Here is a 22,364-nt window from a genome sequence, read left to right as displayed (position 1 = left end):
GTTCCAAACAGAGAGGGATTTTCTCCGCCCGGTGGCTGGATGTTGGTGTTGTCCTCATCATTTCATCACCCTTCTTGAAAGTGGCGAGACTGGACTGTGTACAGGTTGGGAATTTGTACGGGCGCTGATACCGCGCAGATGAGCGCCCCAGAAACCAAATATAATCATCATCATCGAAGCAGAGAGATGTCATTTTCTTTTGGCGAAAAACTAGAGCGCTGCTGATATTCATTGGCCCTTGCAGAATGTCTACGGAGAGCTAGCAGTGAACAAAAGCACGACGAGTCGTTGGGGGAGGTGTGCGTCATCATCGCAATAAGGTTGCACAAAACTGATCTCCAGCGTGCCGACCAGTCGCACAGGGCTGTGACTTCCGCAGTGTTGGAACTTTCGTACACTCTTATTCGAAGTGATCGATGGTTCACAGTCAAACACCTTCTACATCTACATAACTACATATATACTTCACTTGCCACCAAACAATGTGTGGCGGAGGGCACCACTCGCGCCAAAGTCATATTCCCCCCCCCCTTCCCCCCCCCCCCCCTTCTGTTCCACTAGAGGATGGCGCGAGGGAAAAACGACTGTCTAAGAGCCTCGATAAGAGCTCTAATTTCCCTTATCTTTGAATGGTGATCATTACGCGATTTGAAAGTTGGTGGTAATAATATTTGCTCTACATCCTCGCCCAAGATCGGATTTTGGAATTCAGTGAGCAGCCCCTTCCGTTTAGCGCGTCGTCTATCTACAAACGTGTCCTACTTCAAACTTCCTATGAGATTTGTAATGCTCTCGCTATAGCTACATGTACCAGTGGCGAATCTTGCCGCTCTTCTTTGGAATTTCTCAATCTCTCGAATCAGACCCAACTGGTAATACTCTAAGACTGGACGAACTAACGTATTATAAGCGATTTCCTTTGTTGAAGGATTGCATTGCTTCAGGATTCTACCAACAAACTGCAATCTAGAGTTCACCTTGCCCATTACTTGTGTAATCTGATCATTCCATTTGAGATCATTTCCAATAGTCACACCCAGATACTTGAAAGATGTTACCGCTTCCAAAGATTGGGCATTTCTTTTGTTCTCGTACATTAATGGGGATTTTCGCTTTTTTGCATGCAGCAGATTACACTTACTAATATCGAGAGTTAACTGCCAGTCATTACACCACACTTTTATTATCTGCAAATCCTCATTGATTTGTTCACAACTTTCGTGTGATTCTACTTTCCTCTACACTGCAGCATCATCGGCAAACAGTCTAATGCCACTGTCAGTACCATCAACCAGATCGTTTATGTAAACCGTAAAAAGAAGCGGACCTATTAAGCTGCTCTGAGGCACACCTGATGTCACGCTTGTTTCTGTTGAAGTGTCCCCATTCAGGACGACATACTGCTCCCTGTCTGTTAGAAGACTTTCTATCCATCCGCATATGTATCGGATAGACCGTAAGCGCGCACTTTCTGCAGCAAGTGACAATGCGGAACTGAGTCGAACTCCTTTCGAAAGTCGAGGAATATGGCATCAACCTGAGAGCCGGTATCTAGAGCCTGTTGTATACCATGCACAAAGAGGGCCAGCTGTGTCTCGCATCACCGCTGTTTCCTAAAACCGTGCTGGTTTCTGCAGATGAGCTTCTCAGAGTGTAGAAAGGTCATTATGTCTGAACACAAAATATGTTCCATGATTATACAACAAATCGATGTCAGGGAAATTGGCCGGTAATTATGTGCATCCGATTTTCCACCCGTTTTTAGATCGCTATGACCTGGGCCTTCTTCCAGTTCCGTGGAACTTTCCGCTGTTCCAATGATCTCTGATAGATGATGGATAAGAATGGTGCTATATTTTTAGCATAGTCAACATAAAATCTTACGGAGATACCGTCTGGGACAGATGCCTTCCTGTCGTCTAAGCATCTTAACTGTTGTACAATTCTAGATACACTAAACACTATGTCAACCATCCTTGCGTTTGTTCGATAGTTGAAAGGGGGAATGGTGCTGCAGTCCTCCACCGTAAACGAGTTTTTGAAAGTTAAGTTTAGAATTTCGGCCTTCTGTTTATCATAATCCATTACATTATCCGTAAGAGAAGGTATTGGATTATCTACATCTACATCTACATTTATACTCCGCAAGCCACCCAACGGTGTGTGGCGGAGGGCACTTTACGTGCCACTGTCATTACCTCCCTTTCCTGTTCCAGTCGCGTATGGTTCGCGGGAAGAACGACTGACGGAAAGCCTCCGTGAGCGCTCGAATCTCTCTAATTTTACATTCGTGATCTCCTCGGGAGGTATAAGTAGGGGGAAGCAATATATTCGATACCTCATCCAGAAACGCACCCTCTCGAAACCTGGCAGCAAGCTACAGCGCGATGCAGAGCGCTTCTCTTGCAGAGTCTGCCACTTGAGTTTGCTAAACATGTCCGTAACGCTATCACGCTTACCAAATAACCCTGTGACGAAACGCGCCGCTCTTCTTTGGATCTTCTCTATCTCCTCCGTCAAACCGACCTGGCACGGATCCCACACTGATGAGCAATACTCCAGTATAGGTCGAACGAGTGTTTTGTAAGCCACCTCCTTTGTTGATGTACTACATTTTCTAAGGACTCTTCCAATGAATCTCAACCTGGCACCCGCCTTACCAACAATTAATTTTATTTGATCATTCCACTTCACATCTTTCCGTACGTATACTCCTAGATATTTTACAGAAGTAACTGCTACCAGTGTTTGTTCCGCTATCGTAGAATACAGGATCCTTCTTTCCATGTATTCGCAATACGTTACATACATTACATTCGTCAGCTGCCACTCCCTCCACCAAGTGCCTATCCGCTCCATATCTTCCTCCATTTCGCTGTAATTTTCTAGTGCTGCAACTTCTATGTATACTACAGCATCATACGCGAAAAACCGCATGGAACTTCCGACACTATCTACTAGGTCATTTATATATATTGTGGAAAGCAATGGTCCCATAACACTCCCCTGTGGCACGCCAGAGGTTACTTTAACGTCTGTAGACGTCTCTCCATTGAGTACAACATGCTGTGTTCTGTTTGCTAAAAACTCTTTAATCCAGCCACACAGCTGGTCTGATATTCCGAAGGCTCTTACTTTGTTTATCAGGCGACAGTGCGGAACTGTATCGAACACCTTCCGGAAGTCAAGGAAAATGGCACCTACCTGGTAGCCTGTATCTAATATTTTCTTGGTCTCATGAACAAATAAAGCGAGTTGGGTCTCACAGGATCGCTGTTTCCGGAATCCATGTTAATTCTTACAGAGTAGATTCTGGGTTTCCAGAAATGACATGATACGCGAGCAAAAAACATGTTCTAAAATTCTACATCAGATCCATATCAGAGATATAGGTCTATAGTTTTGCGCATCTGCTCGACGACCCTTCTTGAAAACTAGAACTACCTGTGCTCTTTTCCAATCATTTGGAACCTTCCGTTCCTCTAGAGACTTGCGGTACGCGGCTGTTAGAAGGGGGGCAAGTTCTCTCGCGTACTCTGTGTAGAATCGAACTGGTATCCCGTCAGATCCAGTGGACTTTCCTCTGTTGAGTGATTTTAGTTGCTTTTCTATTCCTTGGACACTTATTTCGATGTCAGCCAACCAGTGGACTTTCCTCTGTTGAGTGATTTCAGTTGCTTTTCTATTCCTTGGACACTTATTTCGATGTCAGCCATTTTTCCGTTCGTGCGAGGATTCAGAGAAGGAACTGCAGTGCGGTCTTCTTCTGTGAAACAGCTTTGGAAAAAGGTGTTTAGTATTTCAGCTTTACGTGTGTCATCCTCCGTTTAAATGCCATTATCATCCCAGAGTGTGTGTTTCGATCCACTTACTGATTTAACGTAAGCCCAGAACATCCTAAGATTTTCTGTCAAGTCGCATCTGTAGCGTTCATAAATTTTACATACGACCAAAACTTTTTGGAGTTATTTTTAGAATCTGCGGATAAAATATTGCTTTCAAATTCGTTGCTACTCAACTGGACGTCTCTCTTGGTAATGATGACACACTCATCCGCTAGCGAGGGTATTTGAAGGTATGTGTCTACTGGGTTCTTTCCTGTCTACCAGAAGACCATAAAAAGGAACGAAGGACCATCTATGCGGAATTACTTCCGCGTAACGGGATTGATCTTGACAACTTTTTGTCGAACACCATCACAGGCGATGAAAGATAGATTCATTACTTCGAACCGGAAACGAAACGGCAGTCTATGGAGTGGCGCCGCACCACCTCTCCTTCGAAGGAAAAGTTCAAAGCCACGCCCTCAACCGGTAAAGTAATGGCAACGGTGTTCTGGGACTCGGAAGGTGTTACTCTCTTTTGATGTCCTCTGAAGTGTACTGCGATACCTTTAGAAAATTTAAGAAAAAATTTCAGCGTGTTCTTCGCCATAAAAATGAGAAACGAACTTCTCCTTCTCCGTGACAACGCAAGGCTTCACTCAAGTCTGCGTACCCTAGAGATCACAAAACTTCAGTGGACTCTTCTTCCTCATTCACCCTACAGCCAGGATGTCGCATCTCCCGACTTCCATCTGTTTGGCCCAGTGACGGATCCGCGGGAAGCAGTAAGTGAATGATGGGGAGGTTATTGACACAGCAAGACGTTGGCTTCAACTTCGATCAGTAGAGTGGTACCATGCGGCCATACAAACCCTCCCAGTTCGGTGGCGTAAGGCCGCCACGTTGAACGGAGATTACTTTAGTATTTTATCCACCTTCAGCAACTGCAGTTCCATACATCGAAATAATTAATAACCAGTTGCACAAAAGAGATTTAATTTCTTTCTTCTTCTGAAAAAGGTCACTAAGGAAATAATGATAGCAATGGAGATAATGTCGAGACAATGCTGTAAAGGCACAGTTACTAAACACAGCCTTAGGAAATGCTTTCACAAAAGAATACGAAGTAAATATTCCACAATTCCAATCAAGAACAGATGCCAACATGAGTAACGTAGAAGTAAATGTCCTCGGAGTAGTGAAGCAACTTAACTCACTTAATAAAAGCAAGTCTTCTGGTCCAGAGTGTATACCAATTGGGTTCCTTTCAGAGGATACTGATGCATTAGCTCCATACTGTACTGTTTCTCCTGGGTGGTCTTGGGTTTAAAAAATGTAAACTTAATATTACGATAAATTTTATAAAGAACCGACAAGTTACGCCAAAGAAGAAGAGAGAGAACTACAATGGACATTTTATTCCATGGACTCTTGCGCTTCTATGCATGAACTATCTTTCCTTCGTTATTCGATTATATTATCTTCTTGGATTCGGACCTAAGCGGACGTTCTTGTGTAAAGCTCATCTTGCTATACCAGCTAATAATGTAAGTTGTACTTAAAACCAGAAAAATATAATGGTTATTTTGTCAAAAAAATTTGTGTATGAGTTCAATCAGTTTGTAATCTGATACCTGGATTGTCCTAAGTAGATATGGGTCTTAACAAAGAATTTTCATTGTTAGGCGCCATCTTAGAAAATCTTCAACATTTTTCTTTTAACTCATATACAAGACGTGCCGTCGGTTAGGGCAATTAACTTTTTTTCAGATCCTACGAGCCCGGCGGCCGTTGATAATAGTTTAACAATTTTTAATTACACTTTTTCTTTATATAATGAGATAACATTCCAGGCAGAAAAGGTCTGGTCGCAGGATTCCGATTCCATAATATGATTTCATTTGTAGATGCTACTCTTGTTATCTTGTATTGGGGAATCGAGACGAAACCACAATATTAAGTTACGTATTGCAGTAGTTTACATCGAACAGACTTGTGAAATATTCTCTGGTGCAATAAGCACACGACTTCTCACGAGCCTCCAATAATATCTGTGGTGTTGGGTAAAGAAGGAAAGGACATCGACGATTACGTAACTACCCTGAGAACTAAACTAGTTTATTAATTGCTGATCTGTGTCGGGCTAACTTAAAAGATATTGCACTAGTAAGAACATTCTTCTGAGTCATTTGCAGAAAAGTGTTTTCAACCGCTACTATAGAGTCATTAAGAATACGATTACATTGGCAGACTGCCGTTTATTTTATACATATCACTGTTTTTATATTTTTACATTACAATACTTAACAATCATATATAATAGGTCGCCCGACGAAAGATCCGTACCCAAAGACTGCAATATTGCACAGGTCATACCAATATTCAAGAAACATAGTAGACGTAATCCACCAAATTACAGGCATTGGCGGCCGAAGACTTCCAGCATAAGAAGTCACCCTCATTCTGCCAATGGCCTTGTCAAATAGAGCGGAGGAGCGGACAGAGGTACAGAGCACTCTCTTGTCCTAGAAGTGGTAAACTGCCCCTAAGGGTGGAAGAATCACCAATGATCAATGGCATGATGATGCAGAAGGCCATGGAAATCACTGCATTTAAGACACGTAACGTGTATCCACAGGATATGTGGCCTATAATTGAGGAAGTGTCATGATGATCTCTCCTTTGGCAAAAGATTCCAAAATAGTCTCCTATTCGGATCTCCGGGAGGGGACTACAAAGGGGGACGTTACCATGAGGAAAAGATTGAATAACCAACGAAAGCATTACGTTCTATGAGCCGGGGCGTGGAGTATCAGAAGCTTGAACGTGGTAGAGAAACTCGAAAATCTGAAAAGGGAAATGCAAAGGCTCAATCTAGATATAGTACGGGTCAGTGAAGTGAAGTGGAAAGAAGATAACGATTTCTCGTCAGATGAGTACATGGTAATATCAACAGCAGCAGAAAATGGTATAACAAGAGTAGGATTCGTTATGAATAGGAAGGCAGGGCAGGGAGTGTGTTACTGAGAACAGTTCAGTGACAGGATTATTCTTATCCGAACCGACAGCAAACCAACACCGACAACGACGGTTCAAGTATATATGCCGACGTCGCAAGCTGAAGACGAAGAGATAGAGAAAGTGTATGAGGACATTCAAAAGGGTAATACAGTATGCAAAGGGGTATGAAAATCTAGTAGTCATGGGGACTGGAATGCAATTGTAGGGGAAGGAGTAGAAGAAACGATTACAGGAGAATATGAGTTTGGGACAAGGAATAAGAGAGGAGAAAAACTTATTGAGTTCTGTAACAAGTATCGCCTAGTAACAGCGAATAGTCTGTTCAAGAATCACAAGAGCAGGAGGTATACTTGGAAAAAGGCCGGGTGAAACGGGAAGGTTTCAGTTAGATTACCTCATGGTCAGACAGAGATTCCGAAATCTGGTACGGGATTGTAAGGCGTACCCAGGAGCAGATGTAGACTCAGATTACAACGTAATAGTGATGAAGAATAGGAAGAATCAATACGCAAAGACATTAGGGATACGGAAGTACTAAGGAATGACGAGATCTGTTGAAGTCCTCTAAGGCTACATATGCAGCAATAAGGAATAACTCAGCAGGTAGTACTGTTGGAGAGGAATGGACATCTCTAAAAAGGGCTATCACAGAAGTTGGGAAGGGAAACATAGGTACAAAGAAGGTAACTGCGAAGAAACAGTGGGTAACAGAGTAAATACTTCAGTTGACTGATGAAAGGAGGAAGTACAAAAATGTTCCGGGAAACTCAGGAATACAGAAATACAAGTCGCTGAGGAAGGAAATAAATAGGAAGTGAAGGGATACTAAGGTGAAATGGCTGCAGGAAAAATGTGAAGACATCGAAAAAGAAATGATTGTCGGAACGACATATTCAGCATGCAGGACAGTCAAAACAACCTTCGGTGACACTAAAAGCAAGGGTGATAACATTAAGATTGCAATGGGAATTCCATTGTTAACTGCAGAGGAGAGAGCGGATAGGTGGAAAGAATACGTTGAATGCCTCTATGAGGGGGACGATTTTTCTGACGTGATAGAAGAAGAAACAGGAGCCGATTTAGAAGAGATGAGCGATTATAACTGAATTTAAAAGAAGTTTGGAGGACTTAATATCAAATGAGGCAGAAGGGATAGATAACATTCCATGAGAATTTCTAAAATATTTGGGCAAGTGGCAACAAAATGATTATTCACGGTGGCGACATACCTTCTGACTTTCGGAAAAGCATCATCCACACAATTCTGAGGGCGGCAAGAGCTGACAAGTGCGACAATTATCGCACATTGAGCTTAACAACTCACCCATCCAAGTTGCTTACAAGAATTGAAAGGAAAATTGAGGATGCACTAGGCGACTAGCACTTTGGCTTTAGGAAAGGTAAAGGGACGAGAGAGGCAATTCTGACGATGCGTTTAATAATGGAAACAAGGCTAAAGAAAAATCAAGACATGTTCACAGCATTTGTCGACATGGAAAAAGCAATCGACAATGTACATTGCTGCAAGATTTCAAAATACGGAAGAAAATGGGGGTAAGCTATAGGGAGTGACGTGTCATATATAATATGTGAAACAGCCAAGAGGCAATAATAAGAGTGGACGATCAAGAACGAAGTGCTCGTATTAAAAAAGGTGTAAGACAAGGATTTAGACTTTCGCCCCTACTGTTCAATCTCTAAACCGAGGAAGCAATGATGAAACTAAAAGAAAGGTTCAGGAGTGGAATTAAAATACAAGGTGAAGGGATATCGATGATACGATTCGCTGATGACATTGCTATCCTGAGTGAAAGTGAAGAAGATTTACATGATATGCTAAACAGAATGAATAGTCTAATGAGTACAGTGTGTGGACTGAGAGTAAAGGCGAAGGTAATGAGAAGTAGCAGAAATGAGAACAGCGAGAAACTTTACATCTGGATTGTTGGTCATGAAGTAGATGAAGTAAAGGAATTCTGCTACGTAGGCAGTAAAACAACCAATGACGGACGGAGCAAGGAGGACATCAAAAGCAGACTCGCTATGGCAAAAAAGGCATTTCTGGCCAAGAGAAGTCTACTAATATCAAATACCGGCCTTAATTTGAGGAAGAAATTTCTGAGGATGTACGTCTTGAATACAGCATTGTATGGTAGTGAAACATGGACTGTGGGAAAACCGGAACAGAAAAAAATCGAAGCATTTGAGATGTGGTGCTACAGACGAAAGTTGATAATTAGGTGGACTGATAAGGTAAGGAAAGAGGAGGCTCTGGGCAGAATTGCAGAGGAAAGGAACGTGTGGATAACACAGATAAGGAGAAGGGACAGGATGATATGACATCTGCTAAGACATGAGGGAATGACTTCCATGGTACTAGAGGGAGCTGTAGAGGGCAAAAACTGTAGAGGAAGAAGAGATAGGAATACATCCGGCAAATAATTGAGAACGTAGGTTGCAAGTGCTACTCTTAGATGAAGAGGTTAGCACAAGAGAGAAATTCGTGGCGGGCCGCATCAAACCAGTCAGAAGGCAGATGACCAAAACAAAAAAAAAAAAAAAAAAAAAAAAAAAAAACAAAAAAAATCATTAAAGTCGATATGCAGCAGGTTTTTGGAACATATATTGTGTTCGAACATCATGAATTACCTCGAAGAAAACGGGCGATTGATACACAGTCAACATGGATTTTGAAAACATCGTTCTTATGAAACACTACTAGCTCTTTACTTGCATGAAGTGTTGAGTGCTATTGACAAGGGATTTCAAATTGGTTCCGTATTTCTGGATTTCTGGAAGGCTTTTGACACTGTACCACACTAGCGGCTTGTGGCGAAATTGCGTGCTTATGGAATATCATCTCAGTTATGTGACTGGATTTGTGATTTCCTGTCAGAGAGGTCACAGTTTTCAGTAATTGACGGAAAGTCATCGAGTAAAGCAAAAGCGATTTCTGTTGTTCGCCAAGGTAGTGTTATAGGCCCTTTGCTCTTCCTTATCTATATAAACGATTTCGGAGATAGTCCGCGCAGGCCTCTTAGGTTGTTTGCCGATGAAGCCGTCTTTTATCGACTAATAAAGCAATCGGAAGACCAAAAAAAGTTGTAAAAGGATTTAGAAAAGATAACTGAATGGTGCGAAAATTGGCAGTTGACCCTAAATAACGAAACGTGTGAGGTTGTCCACATGAGTGCTAAAAGGAATCCGCTAAACTTCGGTTACACGATAAATCAGTCAAATCTTATGGCTGTAAATTCAACTAAATACCGAAGAATTACAATTACGAACAACTTAAATTGGAAGGAATACATAGCAAATGTTGTGGGGAAGGCTAACCAAAGACTGCGTTTTATTGGCAGGACACTTGCAAGATGTAACAGATCTACTAAGGAGACTGCCTACACTACGCTTGTCCGTCGTCTTTTAGAATACTGCTGCGTGGTGTGGGATCCTTACCAGTGAAGATTGAGGGAGTACATCGAAAAAGTTGAAAGAAGAGCAGCACGTTTTGTATTATCGTGAAATGTATGAGAGAGTGTCACTGAGATGATTCAGGATTTGGGCTGGACATCATTAAAACTAAATCTTTTTTCCTTGGGACGGAATCTTCTCACGAAATTCCAATCACCAATTTTCTCCTCCGAATGCGAAAATATTTTGTTGACACTGACTTACATAGGAAGAAACGATCACCACGATAAAATAAGGGAAATCAGAGCTCGTACGAAAAGATATAGGTGTTCGTTCTTTCGCGCGCTATACGAGATTGGAATAATAGAGAATTGTGAAGGTGGTTCGATGAACCCTCTGCCAGGCACGTAAATGTGATTTGCAGAGTATCAATGTAGTTGTAGATGTAGATGTAGACCTATAGAAATTCGATTCTTAAAGTTAGAGATATTCTGTTCTATAGTTACAAGTAATGATTACCTGACAAGCACTTTAGTCATTCACGGCCAGGTAGTGATATCTATTGAACTTATTTCACGTAACGTATGTGAATGTTGATAGTCATGTTTACTCAACGAAGCGTATTTATGACTTTTTATGTTTTATGAACTGGTTATTCCACTGCATCGAAAGCATAAAACGATGCCCACGTTTCTTTTCACCTATAGTTAATTTTGACTCTTCGTTTTAGCTACTGACAAGGTAATGTTTCTCCGTTGACTCCAGTTACTGCTTCTCGCCCCTTGGTGCATCTCGCGCGCTGTTTCGTGGCAGTATTTCCTGTTTCCGCGCTATTGATATCTCTTCACTAGTTCAGCGACGTGTTCTATAACTTACAGTACCATGCAACTGGTATAAGAGCCGCTAGATACAAATCTTTCACGAAAAATATTTGCGACCTGCAGACATTCCAGTAAGAGTTGCTTCACTATAATATAATTATGCCCACACTTCTTTTCCTCCAAATTCACTTTCAGGTACTTAATACTAGCTAATAATTGAGAACTGCCTTTGCACTTAATCCAGTCACAGATACATTTTGCACTTCGTTTTTGCTGACAGGTTCCCTGTAACATGCTAGTGACATCACTACAGCTGTCTGGAGATTAATTTCCAAATTTATCCTCCACAGAGCCACTTGTCGTTGAAATTAACTTAACGTGCTTATCATTAGGTTTTTAAATATTACTTAGTACGTTGCTTAGGTGCCCCTAAATTTTTGACTGTGCGTTGTGACAACTACGTTGTATACGGTTTTGTTTTACTACTTTATCGTACTTCATCCCATACCCTAAGACCTGTTTCAAGATATGCATGTCATTAGTTGATTAGTTCCAGTTCTGGCATGATGTTAGCACTTGTTGTTTGGATGCTTTACACTATTTTTGTATAGGCACTTCGAACCACATGTAAGAATTTGTGAGCTGTTTTTGTATTAATCGATTCATTATTGTATTATTAATTGTTCTTGTATTTTTCAGGAGCACGGTAGTATGTTGTATGCATCTTACTGTTTATACTCGCAAAGAAAGCGATAGATATACACTGAACCGCAAAAAAAAAAAAAAAAAAAAAGAAAAGGTATAGGCACACGTATCCAAATACAGAGATACGTAAACAGGCAGAATACAGAGCTACGGTCGTTAACGCCTATATAAGACAAGAAGTGTATGGTGCAGTTGTTAGATCGGTTGCTGCTGCTACAAACGCAGTTTATCAAGAGTTAAGTGGGTTTGGACGTGGTGTTATAGTCAGGGCACGAGTGCCGGGACACAGCATCTCCGAGGTATCGATGAAGTGGGGTTTTTCCCGTAAGACAATTTAAAGAGTGTGAATTTTAGAAATCCGGTAGATTATCGAATGGCCGACATCGCTGCGGCCGGGAAAAGATCATGGAAGAAAGTGACCAACGACGACTGAAGAGAATCGTTAAATGTGGTAGAAATACAATCCTTCCGCAAATTGCTCCAGATTTCAATGCTGGCCCATCAAAAAGTGCCAGCATGTGAAAAATTTAACGAAACATCATCGACATGGGCTTTGGGGCCGAAGGCCCACTCGTTTACCATTGATGACTGCACGACACAAGGCTTTACGCTTCGCCTGAGCCCTTCAACGCCGACAGCAGTCTGTTGATAACTGGAAACATGTTGCCTGGTCGGACAAGTCTCGTTTCAAATCGTATGGAGCGGATAGACGTGTACGGGTATGGAAACAACCTCATGAATCCATGGACGCTGCATGTCGGCAGGGGACTGTTCAAGGTGATGGAGGCTGTTTAATAATGTGGAGCGTATGCAGTTGGAGCGAAATGGGACTCCTGATACGTCTAGATACCACTCTGACAGGCGACTTGTACGTAAACACCCTGTCTGATCACCTGCATCTGTTAATGTCCATTGTGCATTCCGACGGATTTGGGAAATTCGAGCAGGGCAGTGCGACATCCGACACGTCCAGAATTGCTACACAGTTGCTCCAGGAACACTCTTCTGAATTTAAACACTTCCGCTGGCCCCAAAACTGTCTAGACATGAACATTATTGAGCAAATATGGAAAGCTTTGCAACGTGTTGTTCAGAAGAGATCTCCACGCCCTCGTGCTATTACGGATTTAGGGACAGCCCTGCAGGATTTAAGGTGTCAGTTCCCTCCAGCACTACTTCAGACATTAGTCGAGACCAAGCGACAGCGTATTGTTGTACTTCTGCGTGCTCGCGCGGCCCTACATGATATTAGGCAGGTGTACCAGTTTCTTTGGCTCTTCAGTGTAAGTATGAACCATTTTCTACCTTTAAATTTTTAAACTCTTTTGAAACGTTTCGTCCTTAGTTTTAATATTTTTATCTAACCTCTATGAACCGTGGTAAAATTGCTGTTTTGAAGAGCGCGCCGCAGCGCGTAGTTTGAAGCAGTCGCCCTCCGTTTCTGGCGGTGCGCCGCTGTGGCAATCGCAGCTTTGGTGTCTCCCTCTGGTGGGAAAGGGGAATGGTTGCCTGTTCACGTGCATTTAAGGGGCGCTATGAGCTCGCCAGTCGGTCACTACACAGGATCTCATTGCTACACTCCGCACGAAACGCAACACCGCTCCTGGTCAGGATCGTGTCACCTACCGTCACCTTCGTGAAGCTCCTGTCTCTTTCCTCTCTACCCTGGCCAGGCTCTATAATGTAGTCCTGTCCACTGGGTACTACCCCGACCTGTGGAAAACTCCCGTATCCTGATGTTCCTTAAACCTGGTAACCCACCGTCCGCCGTCTCCTCCTACCGTCCCATCAGCCTTACCTCGGTCTTCAGCAAGGTCCTGGAATCTATCCTCACCCGCCGCATCCACCAGCATCTCCGCCAGCACCGCCTCCTTCCCGTTACCCAGTGTGGCTTTCGGCCGTCCTTCTCTTCCGACGACCTTCACCTTCACCTCACTCATCTCCTTTCCCATCGCTCCGCAATCCCTCTCCCTGGACTTCGAACGTGATTATGACCGCGTATGGCATTCCAGTCTCCTCTTCAAGCTCCAAACCTTCACCCTTCCCATTAACTACGTCCGTCTGATCGGCTCATTTCTCTCCCACCGTCCTTCACGGATTCCTACACCTTTTTTCCCTCCGCCGGTGTGCCCCAAGGCTCCGTCCTCTCTCCCCTTCTGTACCTTTTATATGCGGCGGACATGCCACCACCGTCACCCCCGTCCACCTTCTCCAGTTTGCCGATGACACCGCCTTCCTTGCCCTTGCCCCCACCCTGCAGCGCTCCCAACACCTTCTCCAACCCCATCTTGACCAGTTCACCGCTTGGTGCAACCAGTGGTTGCTCAAGGTCAATCCCTTCAAAACCCAGGCGATCATTGTAGGCAAAACCACCCCTTCCTTCCGCCTCCTTGATTTCTATCTCACTGTCTATGGCCGTCCTATCGCCCTCACCCCCAACCTTAAGTACTTTGGCGTCACCCTCGACTGTCGACTCTCCTGGACCCCCCATCTCTGGACAATCCAAGCCAAGGCACGCTCCCGACTCCGTCTCCTCAAGCTCCTATCCGGCTGTACATGGGGTCTGGACCCCTCCACCGTACTCCACACCTATAAATCCCCCATCCGCCCTATCCTTTGTTACGCCCATTCGTCCTGGATCTCCGCCCCCCTGCCTTTTATAAATCCATTCAAATCCTTGAACGCCATGCTCTCCGCCTCGCCTATCGCATCCGTCTCCCCTCCCCCACGCGGATCCTGTATGATCTCATTCTGTTTCCCCACCTCCTCCACTTCCTTGAAAGGATACGGATCCTGTGCACCTCCTGCAAACTCGATCCTCCTCACCCGCTTGTCTTGCCCACCCTCTCCCGCCCCTGCCCGCTGCTGCGCCTGTATTCCCACGTCCCACCTGGTCTCCATCTCTCCACCCTCCTTACCCTCTCCCAAGGTGGCTTCCGCCAGCTCCCTCTCCCTGATGATGCCCTCCTTACCTCCGTCTACCCCTCCTACCAACTTCGATCCTCCCTCCCTCTTCCTGTTTTTGCTCCTTCTCTCCCTCTTCCCTCCATCCTCCATTTCTCCCCACTCCTCCCCCAGCCTTCCCCTCCCCTGTCCCTCTCCTCCTTCCCCCATCTCCTCAGCCATTGGCATCTTTGTTCTTCCCTCTCCCCCACCTCACCCTTCTTCCTCTCTTGGCAGGTCCCCGGACTCGCACACGCTTAGTGGACATTCGCGCGCCAGAGATCATCGCCATCAGTGTCTCGTGTGTGCCGTCGTGTTTAGTGTTCAGTGTTCACCGTCACACTCCATCGTTCACCTGTGCCATCGCCATCTTCTGTGTTAGTGCATCGTGACACCAGTTTGTAGTGTGGATTATCGTCGAGTGTGAACGGCTCCGTGTTTCTCTTTATGTGTCTACTGTTTTATTACCCACTGTTATGCCACATCTGTGTATTCTTTCTGTTGTTTATTTATCTACTAGATGGCTGAAGAGCGGCGTAACGTGCTGCTGACAGCCTGCCTGTTTGTACGGGTTTGAAAATAACAATAAAGAAAAAAAACTCGCCCGTCGGTCAGTCTGGGTCAGTCTCTCGTCCCCACCTTGCTAGTCTGTCTCTCGTCCGCATTTGTTAGGCAGTTAGTGTCTGTCTGTCGTTCGGAGTGCTAGTATGTCTGTCGTTCGGATCAACCTTTAAAGCCGGCAAAATGAGAGTCTTTCCACTCCACCAGTAAGAGAACTCAGCGAGTGGTCACCCGGTTGGGGCTTAGTTCCTGCGTCTGAGTCTGCGCGTTACGCCGCCAGTCTGCTAGAGTGGCAATGGTCATTGGTGGTTGGATCGATCAGTTGGTCGGTCGCGCACTGAGACACTGCTCTCGTGTCGACCGCTAAGTCACTACCCCTCGCTATACGCCGCGGCCCAATGGACTCACGTGGCGACCTCACATGCGCCGACGCTCAAGACGGATAAGTCATCTTGTGTCTCAGTGCATGACCGACCAACCGATCGATCCGACCGCCAATGACCATTGCCTGAGCAAACTCGAGCAAATTGGCGGCCTAACGCGCAGACTCAGATGCAGGAACTAAGCCCCAACCGGGCGACCACTCGCTGAGTTCTCTTACTGGTGGAGTGGAAAGACTCTCATTTTGCCGGCTTTGAAGGTTGATCCGAACGACAGACATACTAGCACTCCGAACGACAGACAGACACTAACTGCCTAACAAATGCGGACGAAAGACAGACTAGCAAGCTGGGGACGAGAGACTGACCCAGTCTGACCGACTGGCGAGCTCATAGATCCCCTTACATGCACGTGAACAGACAACCTCTGCCCCTTTCCCACCAGATACCAAAGTTGCGATTGCCACAGCGGCGCCACCGCCAGAAACGGAGGGCGACTGCTTCACAGTACGCGCTGCGGCGCGCTCTTCAAAAATGTTCAAATATGTGTGAAATATTATGGGACTTAACTGCTAAGGACATCAGTCCCTAAGCTTACACACTACTCAACCTAAATTACCCTAAGGACAAACACACACACCCATGCCCAAGGGAGGACTCGAACCTCCGCCGCGCTCTGCAAAACTGCAATTTTTACCACGACTCACTCTACTTATTTGTGGTGTATTTTCCTGTACAGGCATCTGAATAGCCGGTTAAGAAATTGAATTTCCTTTATGCAATTGGTTGATGATTATTTCGAATTATAACGGAGATTATGCTGAAAAATAGTGTTTGTAGCCAAGAGAGTGGAACTTAGTGTGGTGTACTGTAATCGTGAATAAAGCAAACCTGCTTTCAGAAAGAAAAAACGTGTCACATACTTATTGAACACCCTTCGCACATACATACATTTTTATAACATGTTTCATGAACGCAAGAGATTAGCAGCAATTTGGTAGCGGTCTCTAAAAATCTTTTTCACATCCTTGAAACAGTCATGGACTTATAGCAGTCATTAAGGCTTCAGAAATGTTATCAGCGTCTGAAAGTAGAACTTACACTGAGGAGCAGCTGACGGCGCCTCTGAGAGGTCAATAAAAACGGGCGTCCGCTGCGCCCGCCTTTCCCGTGGCAGCGGGCGGTAAGCGGATTTGTGAGGCGCAGGGGTCCCGCCCGCTGCAAGAACCCAGAGCGCCAGAGGGAGGCGCTCCAGCCACCGGCAGAGGAATGGCTGCGCTGTCCGCTCCTGTCCCTGCTGAGTACGCCATTCCTGCTAAGCCGGGAGGCCAGAGCCGGCTTCTTGCCGCTTCGGTGACCCGCCACGCGGGCACTTTGCCCTCCAGAGCCTATGAGTCCTGGCAGGGTCGCCAACTGGCCGGCCAGAACCTGTGGCCACCGGCGGAGAACTTAGTTTACAAACTTTTCGTGGTTCTCCTCCTAATATCTTAATAACCCTTTGGCAACTGCAGATGGGGTCTGCATTCCGGGATGAGGCGTGTTTTGTTATGGCTGCACTTCTTGCCAAATGTTGCTGAAAGACGGCGATCCGGCCAAAATAAAATACTTGCTTTTTTTTTTGAGTCTTCAGTCTTCTGACTGGTTTAATGCGACCCGCCACGAATTCTTCTCCTGTGCCAACTTCTTCGTTTCAGAGTAGCACTTAAAACCTATGTCCTCAGTTATTTTCTCGATGTACTGGAATCTCTGTCTCTACACACGATACCTGGGCATCATCACTGATGAGAAGTGGAATTTTGGGAAACACATCGAAGCTGTAACCCAGAAAGCCCTTCAAACACTGAACAATCTCATATCCATAGGACATAAAAGATTTCATCTTCCACCTCACCTCATAAGACTCTATCATAATAGTATATTAACATCAATAGTGGGTTACAGCTTGGGAGTCTGGGCACACAGGCTCACGAGGGTTGTGCCCGCCATGACAGTGAGAAGGGTTCAAAGGAACATGATACTTAGATTGGTAGGGGCTTACAGAACATCACCAGGGGGAGCACTACTGGTCATAATGGGGCTTTGCCCCCTGGACATCAAAATCCGAGAGCAGGCTGCAGGCTGGATTAAGAAGGGAAATGCAACAAAAATAGAGGAGATCTTAGGCATTGGGGCAGGGACAAGGGTGAGATTCGGCAAAGGGGAGAACAATTATGGCAAGAACTGTGGGACATGAATGAAACAGGGCATAGGACATATGAACTGATTCCAAGCATTAGGGAACGACTAAAAATGAAATACTTTGAACCCACCAGAGGACTAATCCATTTTCTCACTGGACATGGGCGTTACCTGACATACTTACATCAGTTCGGGAAAAGTGCCACACCCGCGTGTGAATGTGGTGAACCGGAGGGCACTCCCGATCATGTGATTTACGAGTGCCCCCTCTTCAATGATGTTGCTTCCACACTACGTGACCAACTACCCCATCATGACACATACCACCTGATAAGACAACAAGACACCTTCCAAACATTAAATAAACTTGCTGACGAGGTATCACGAAAAGTGCTAAGAGAATACATGAGGGAATTAAACTAAATAGCACAGATTACAATAAACACGCGCCCTACTCCCATACCGCCTGCGCGTGGATAGGCCGACCCTATAGTCTGGAATCCGCCACGTACTGGATTAGGGGGAGGGGGGTATAAAAACAACAAGGACTGGACAATGCACCGGAATTGACTTAGGTTAGAACTAGTTAGTAGAAATTAGACTAGGAATCTAGAATTAGGAACCTGCAGCGATTAAGATCCTGGCCTGCCCAGTGTCAGGGGCACGCCCATCGGGATTAGCTCGATGGGCAAGGCAATAAAGTAGATTTATATATTTCTGACACATCTGTGACGCTGCAGGAAGTAGAAGTAGGGTTAGTTAAAATCTTAGAAGTTAAAAACTAATAAGTGTATATAGCTGCCCATTGTAATTAGAGTATAGCTGTAGCTCACGACTTAATATATTGTAATTAGCTGCTAATTGTAACTAACATTTAGAAAGTAAGAGCCACTAATCACATAAGGAAGTGGGTTATGATGTATAATTATTATTGATGGTAAATAAATATCTGAAAAAAAAATCTCTGTCTTCTGCTGCAGTTCCCTTTAGGACAATGGAAGTTATTCCCCGATGTCTCAACAGATGTCCTATCATCCTGTCCCTTCTCCTTATCAGTGTTATCCATATATTCCTTTCCTCTCCGATTCTGCCCAGAAACTCCTTGTTTGGAATGTGCAATATACTCTACACTTAAGTGGAGAGTATATTACACACCGAGCGGGGTGGCGCAGTGGTTAGACACTGGACTCGCATTCGGGAGGACGACGGTTCAATCCCGCGTCCGGCCATCCTGATTTAGGTTTTCCGTGATTTCCCTACATCACTCCAGGCAAATTCCGGGATGGTTCCTCTGAAAGGGCACGGCCGACTTCCTTCCCAATCCTTCCCAATCTGATGAGACCGCTGACCACGCTGTCTGGTCTCCTTCCCCAAACCAACCAACCAACCAACCGTATTACACGTTCCACGTAAGTTAGTCAAAAATAAACATGGCATGAATAAAGAACGCATAATCGAACATGGCGTTCAACCAGATAAGTTTTTAATGATCTGAGATTACAGTATTACCTGTCGAAACCGGTCAATGAAAAAAGTTTTGAACGTGATACTGACTATAAAGAAATATTTAAAACTCATGCAGATCGAACACATACAGATCGCTCCTTCTAATTTCTCATTACGAGAAACGTCAGTCAAATTCTCTATGCATATGTGATTGTAAAACTACAGAATGAGAGTGTGTCTGACCTGTGCGTGGTGGCGAGTGCAAGTCCTGCCCGCCGGGAGCAGCACCAGGCTGTGGTTGCAGGCGGCCACCTCGAGGGGCAGGAACACCAGGCCGCCGTCCGATCTGCAACAACACGGGCACAAACACCTTTCACACAGGCGTCTCGTAAAAGTCATGTGAGGGTACTCATACTTGTACGACGGGCAGTTGGAAAGTTTCAGTTATTACCTCGAAAGAACAAAGTTACATTACTAATTACTTGTTTGTTCCTAGGTACACATCTGCAGTCTTCCATGACAGAGTAGAGTGGCATGCCGACCGAGGAGCCCAAACAAAATGGCGGAGCAGTATCTTGCAGTAATTCGTTATCTGCATTTCAACGCTACAACAGTCGATGCTGAGTAGACAGAAGCGTACGCCGACAACGCACCATCACCTGAAGCAGTGTGATCGAAAAAGTTCGAACAAAGTAGAAAGAAGAGTGACCAGCTCTCTGTGAGGGACCGGCAAAAAGCGAAAAACCTGTCATCCGTCAGTTTCAACATCCCGCACGCCATTGTTCACACCATTCAAAACGGCATCCCAACCGTGGCAGCAACGGTAATGTTATAACTATGTCACGCCAGTTCACATCTATAGCCACCTAATCACCATGGAAGAGTGTTGCGAGCATCACTATGACCCCGAGACACTGTGCAAAGCAAGCAGTGGAACGTGTATGTTCACTACTGCCCGAGAATGCGTTGACCCATCCATCATTGGTCACAATGATGCTGAGTGTTTCTTGTTGCTTTCATAGTGCTGCAGCACAAGGAGATAGAACAGGAACGGGAGAGTAAAAAATTATCTAAGGTCTCACAGACTAGGGTTGCTTCAGTGCACGAATCTCTCAAAACAGGCCAACTGCATGGTGTAAACATTTCGAGAAAATTAGTCACCAAGAGTGTGATAATGATACTTCCGTGAGAGAGTGCGAGCGAGCTCAGCAGAGAAATGTAAGACAAGCACACACTGCACTCCCTTCATTGCCCTTGTGACATTAAGTAAGATGCACTAGATGAAATGCAACAACGCTTGTCGAGGACCTGGTGTAGCAGTTAAGGTACCGAAACAAACCCGTTAACGAAATGTAGTGGGACTAGAGACCGCTGACCACATCTCATAAACTGGACCAATTACGAATGATTCTACACTGATACTTTGTAAATCACACTTAAGTGCCTGGTAGAAGGTTCATCGAACCACCTCCACAATAATTCTTAATTAATCCACTCTCGAACAACGCTCGGAAAAAACGAACATCTATATCTATATTTTGAAGGTCGTTCCTCCCGATGTAGGTCAGCGTCAACAACATATTTTCGCATTCGGAGAAGAAAGCTACAGTTCGAAATTTCGTGAGAAGATTCCACCCCAAGGAAAAACGCCTTTGTTTTAATGATGTCCACCCCAAGTCCTGTAACATGTCCGTGACACTGTCTCTCCTATTTCACGATAATACAAAACGTGCTGTTCTTCTTTGAACTTTCGCGATATACTCCGTCAACCTTATCTGGCAAGGATCCCACACTGCGCAACAGTACTCTAAAAGAGGACGGACAAGCGCAGTGTAGGCAGTCTCTTCAGTAGAGCTGTTACATTTTCTAAATGTCCTGCCAACAAAACGCAGTCTTTGGTTTGCCTTCCCCACGACGTTTTCTATGTGTTCTTTCCAGTTTAAGTTATTCGAAATTGTAATTCGTAGGTACTTAGTTGAATTTACGGCCGTTATATATTTGACTGATCTATCGTGTAACCGAAGTTTGACACATTCCTTTTACCACTCGTTTGGATGACCTCACACTTTTCGTTAGTTAGGTCGATTGCCGATTTTCGCACCATACAGACATATTTTCTAAATCGTTTTGCAATTTGTTTTGATCTGTTGACGACAGCATAATTTGCAAACAACCTAAGACGGTTGCTCAGATTGTCTCCTAAATCGTTTATATGGATAAGGCACAGCAAGGAGTCCATAACACTACATTGTGGAACGGCAAAAATCACTTCTGTTTTACTCGATGGCCTTCCTTCAGTTACTACGAATTGAGAACTTTCTGACAGGAAATCACGAATCCGGTCACATGTGTGTTGATGCAGCTCTCCATGCTACTCTATCCTGTGCAAGCTTTTTCATCTCCCAGTACCTACAGCGACCTACATCCTTCTGAGTCTGTTTAGTGTATTCATCTCTTGGTCTCCCTACTATACTAAATTGGTGATCGCTTGATGCCTCAGAATATGTCCTACTAATCGATAGCTTCTTCTAATCAAGCTGTACCACAAATTTCTCTTCTCCCCAATTCCATTCAGTACTTCCTCATCAGTTATGTAATCTACCCATCTAATCTTCAGCATCCTTCTGTAGCATCACATTTCGAAAGCTTCTATTCTCTTTTTGTCTAAACTATTTATCGTCCACGTTTCACTTCCATACATGGCTACACTCCATACAAATACTTTCAGAAAAGACTTCCTGACACTTAAATCTATACTCGATGTTAACAAATTTCTCTTCCTCAGAAACGATTTCCTTGCCATTGCCAGTCTACATTTTATATCCTCTCTACTTCGACCATCATTAGTTATTTTGCTCCCCAAATAGCAAAACTCATTTACTACTTTAAGCGTCTCATTTACTAATCTAATACCCTCAGCATAACCTGGTTTAATTCGACTACATTCCATTATCATCGTTTTGCTAGTGTTGATGTTCATCTTATATCTTCCTTTCAAGACACTGTCCATTCCTTTCAGCTGCTCTTCCAGGCCCTTTGCTGTCTCTGACAGAATTACAATGTCATCGGCAAAC

The 22,364-nt window shown here is 44.5% G+C and overlaps 1 protein-coding gene across 1 annotated transcript in view; it reads right to left on the bottom strand.

Annotated features, from left to right (window-relative positions):
• LOC126456513 (probable G-protein coupled receptor 179) overlaps positions 1-22,364 on the bottom strand; it is a 1,523,402-nt gene that overhangs the window by 326,790 nt on the left and 1,174,248 nt on the right. The window contains exon 6 of the mRNA XM_050092263.1: positions 19,534-19,636. Coding sequence (XP_049948220.1) covers positions 19,534-19,636 — 103 coding nt within the window. The remainder of the gene's footprint in view (positions 1-19,533; positions 19,637-22,364) is intronic.

The sequence above is a fragment of the Schistocerca serialis genome, chromosome 2 (genome assembly GCF_023864345.2).
Source record: "Schistocerca serialis cubense isolate TAMUIC-IGC-003099 chromosome 2, iqSchSeri2.2, whole genome shotgun sequence".
Taxonomy (NCBI): Eukaryota; Metazoa; Arthropoda; class Insecta; order Orthoptera; family Acrididae; genus Schistocerca; species Schistocerca serialis.
The sequence above is the reverse complement of the archived record's forward strand: the minus strand, read 5'-3'. Positions and strand labels throughout refer to the sequence as shown.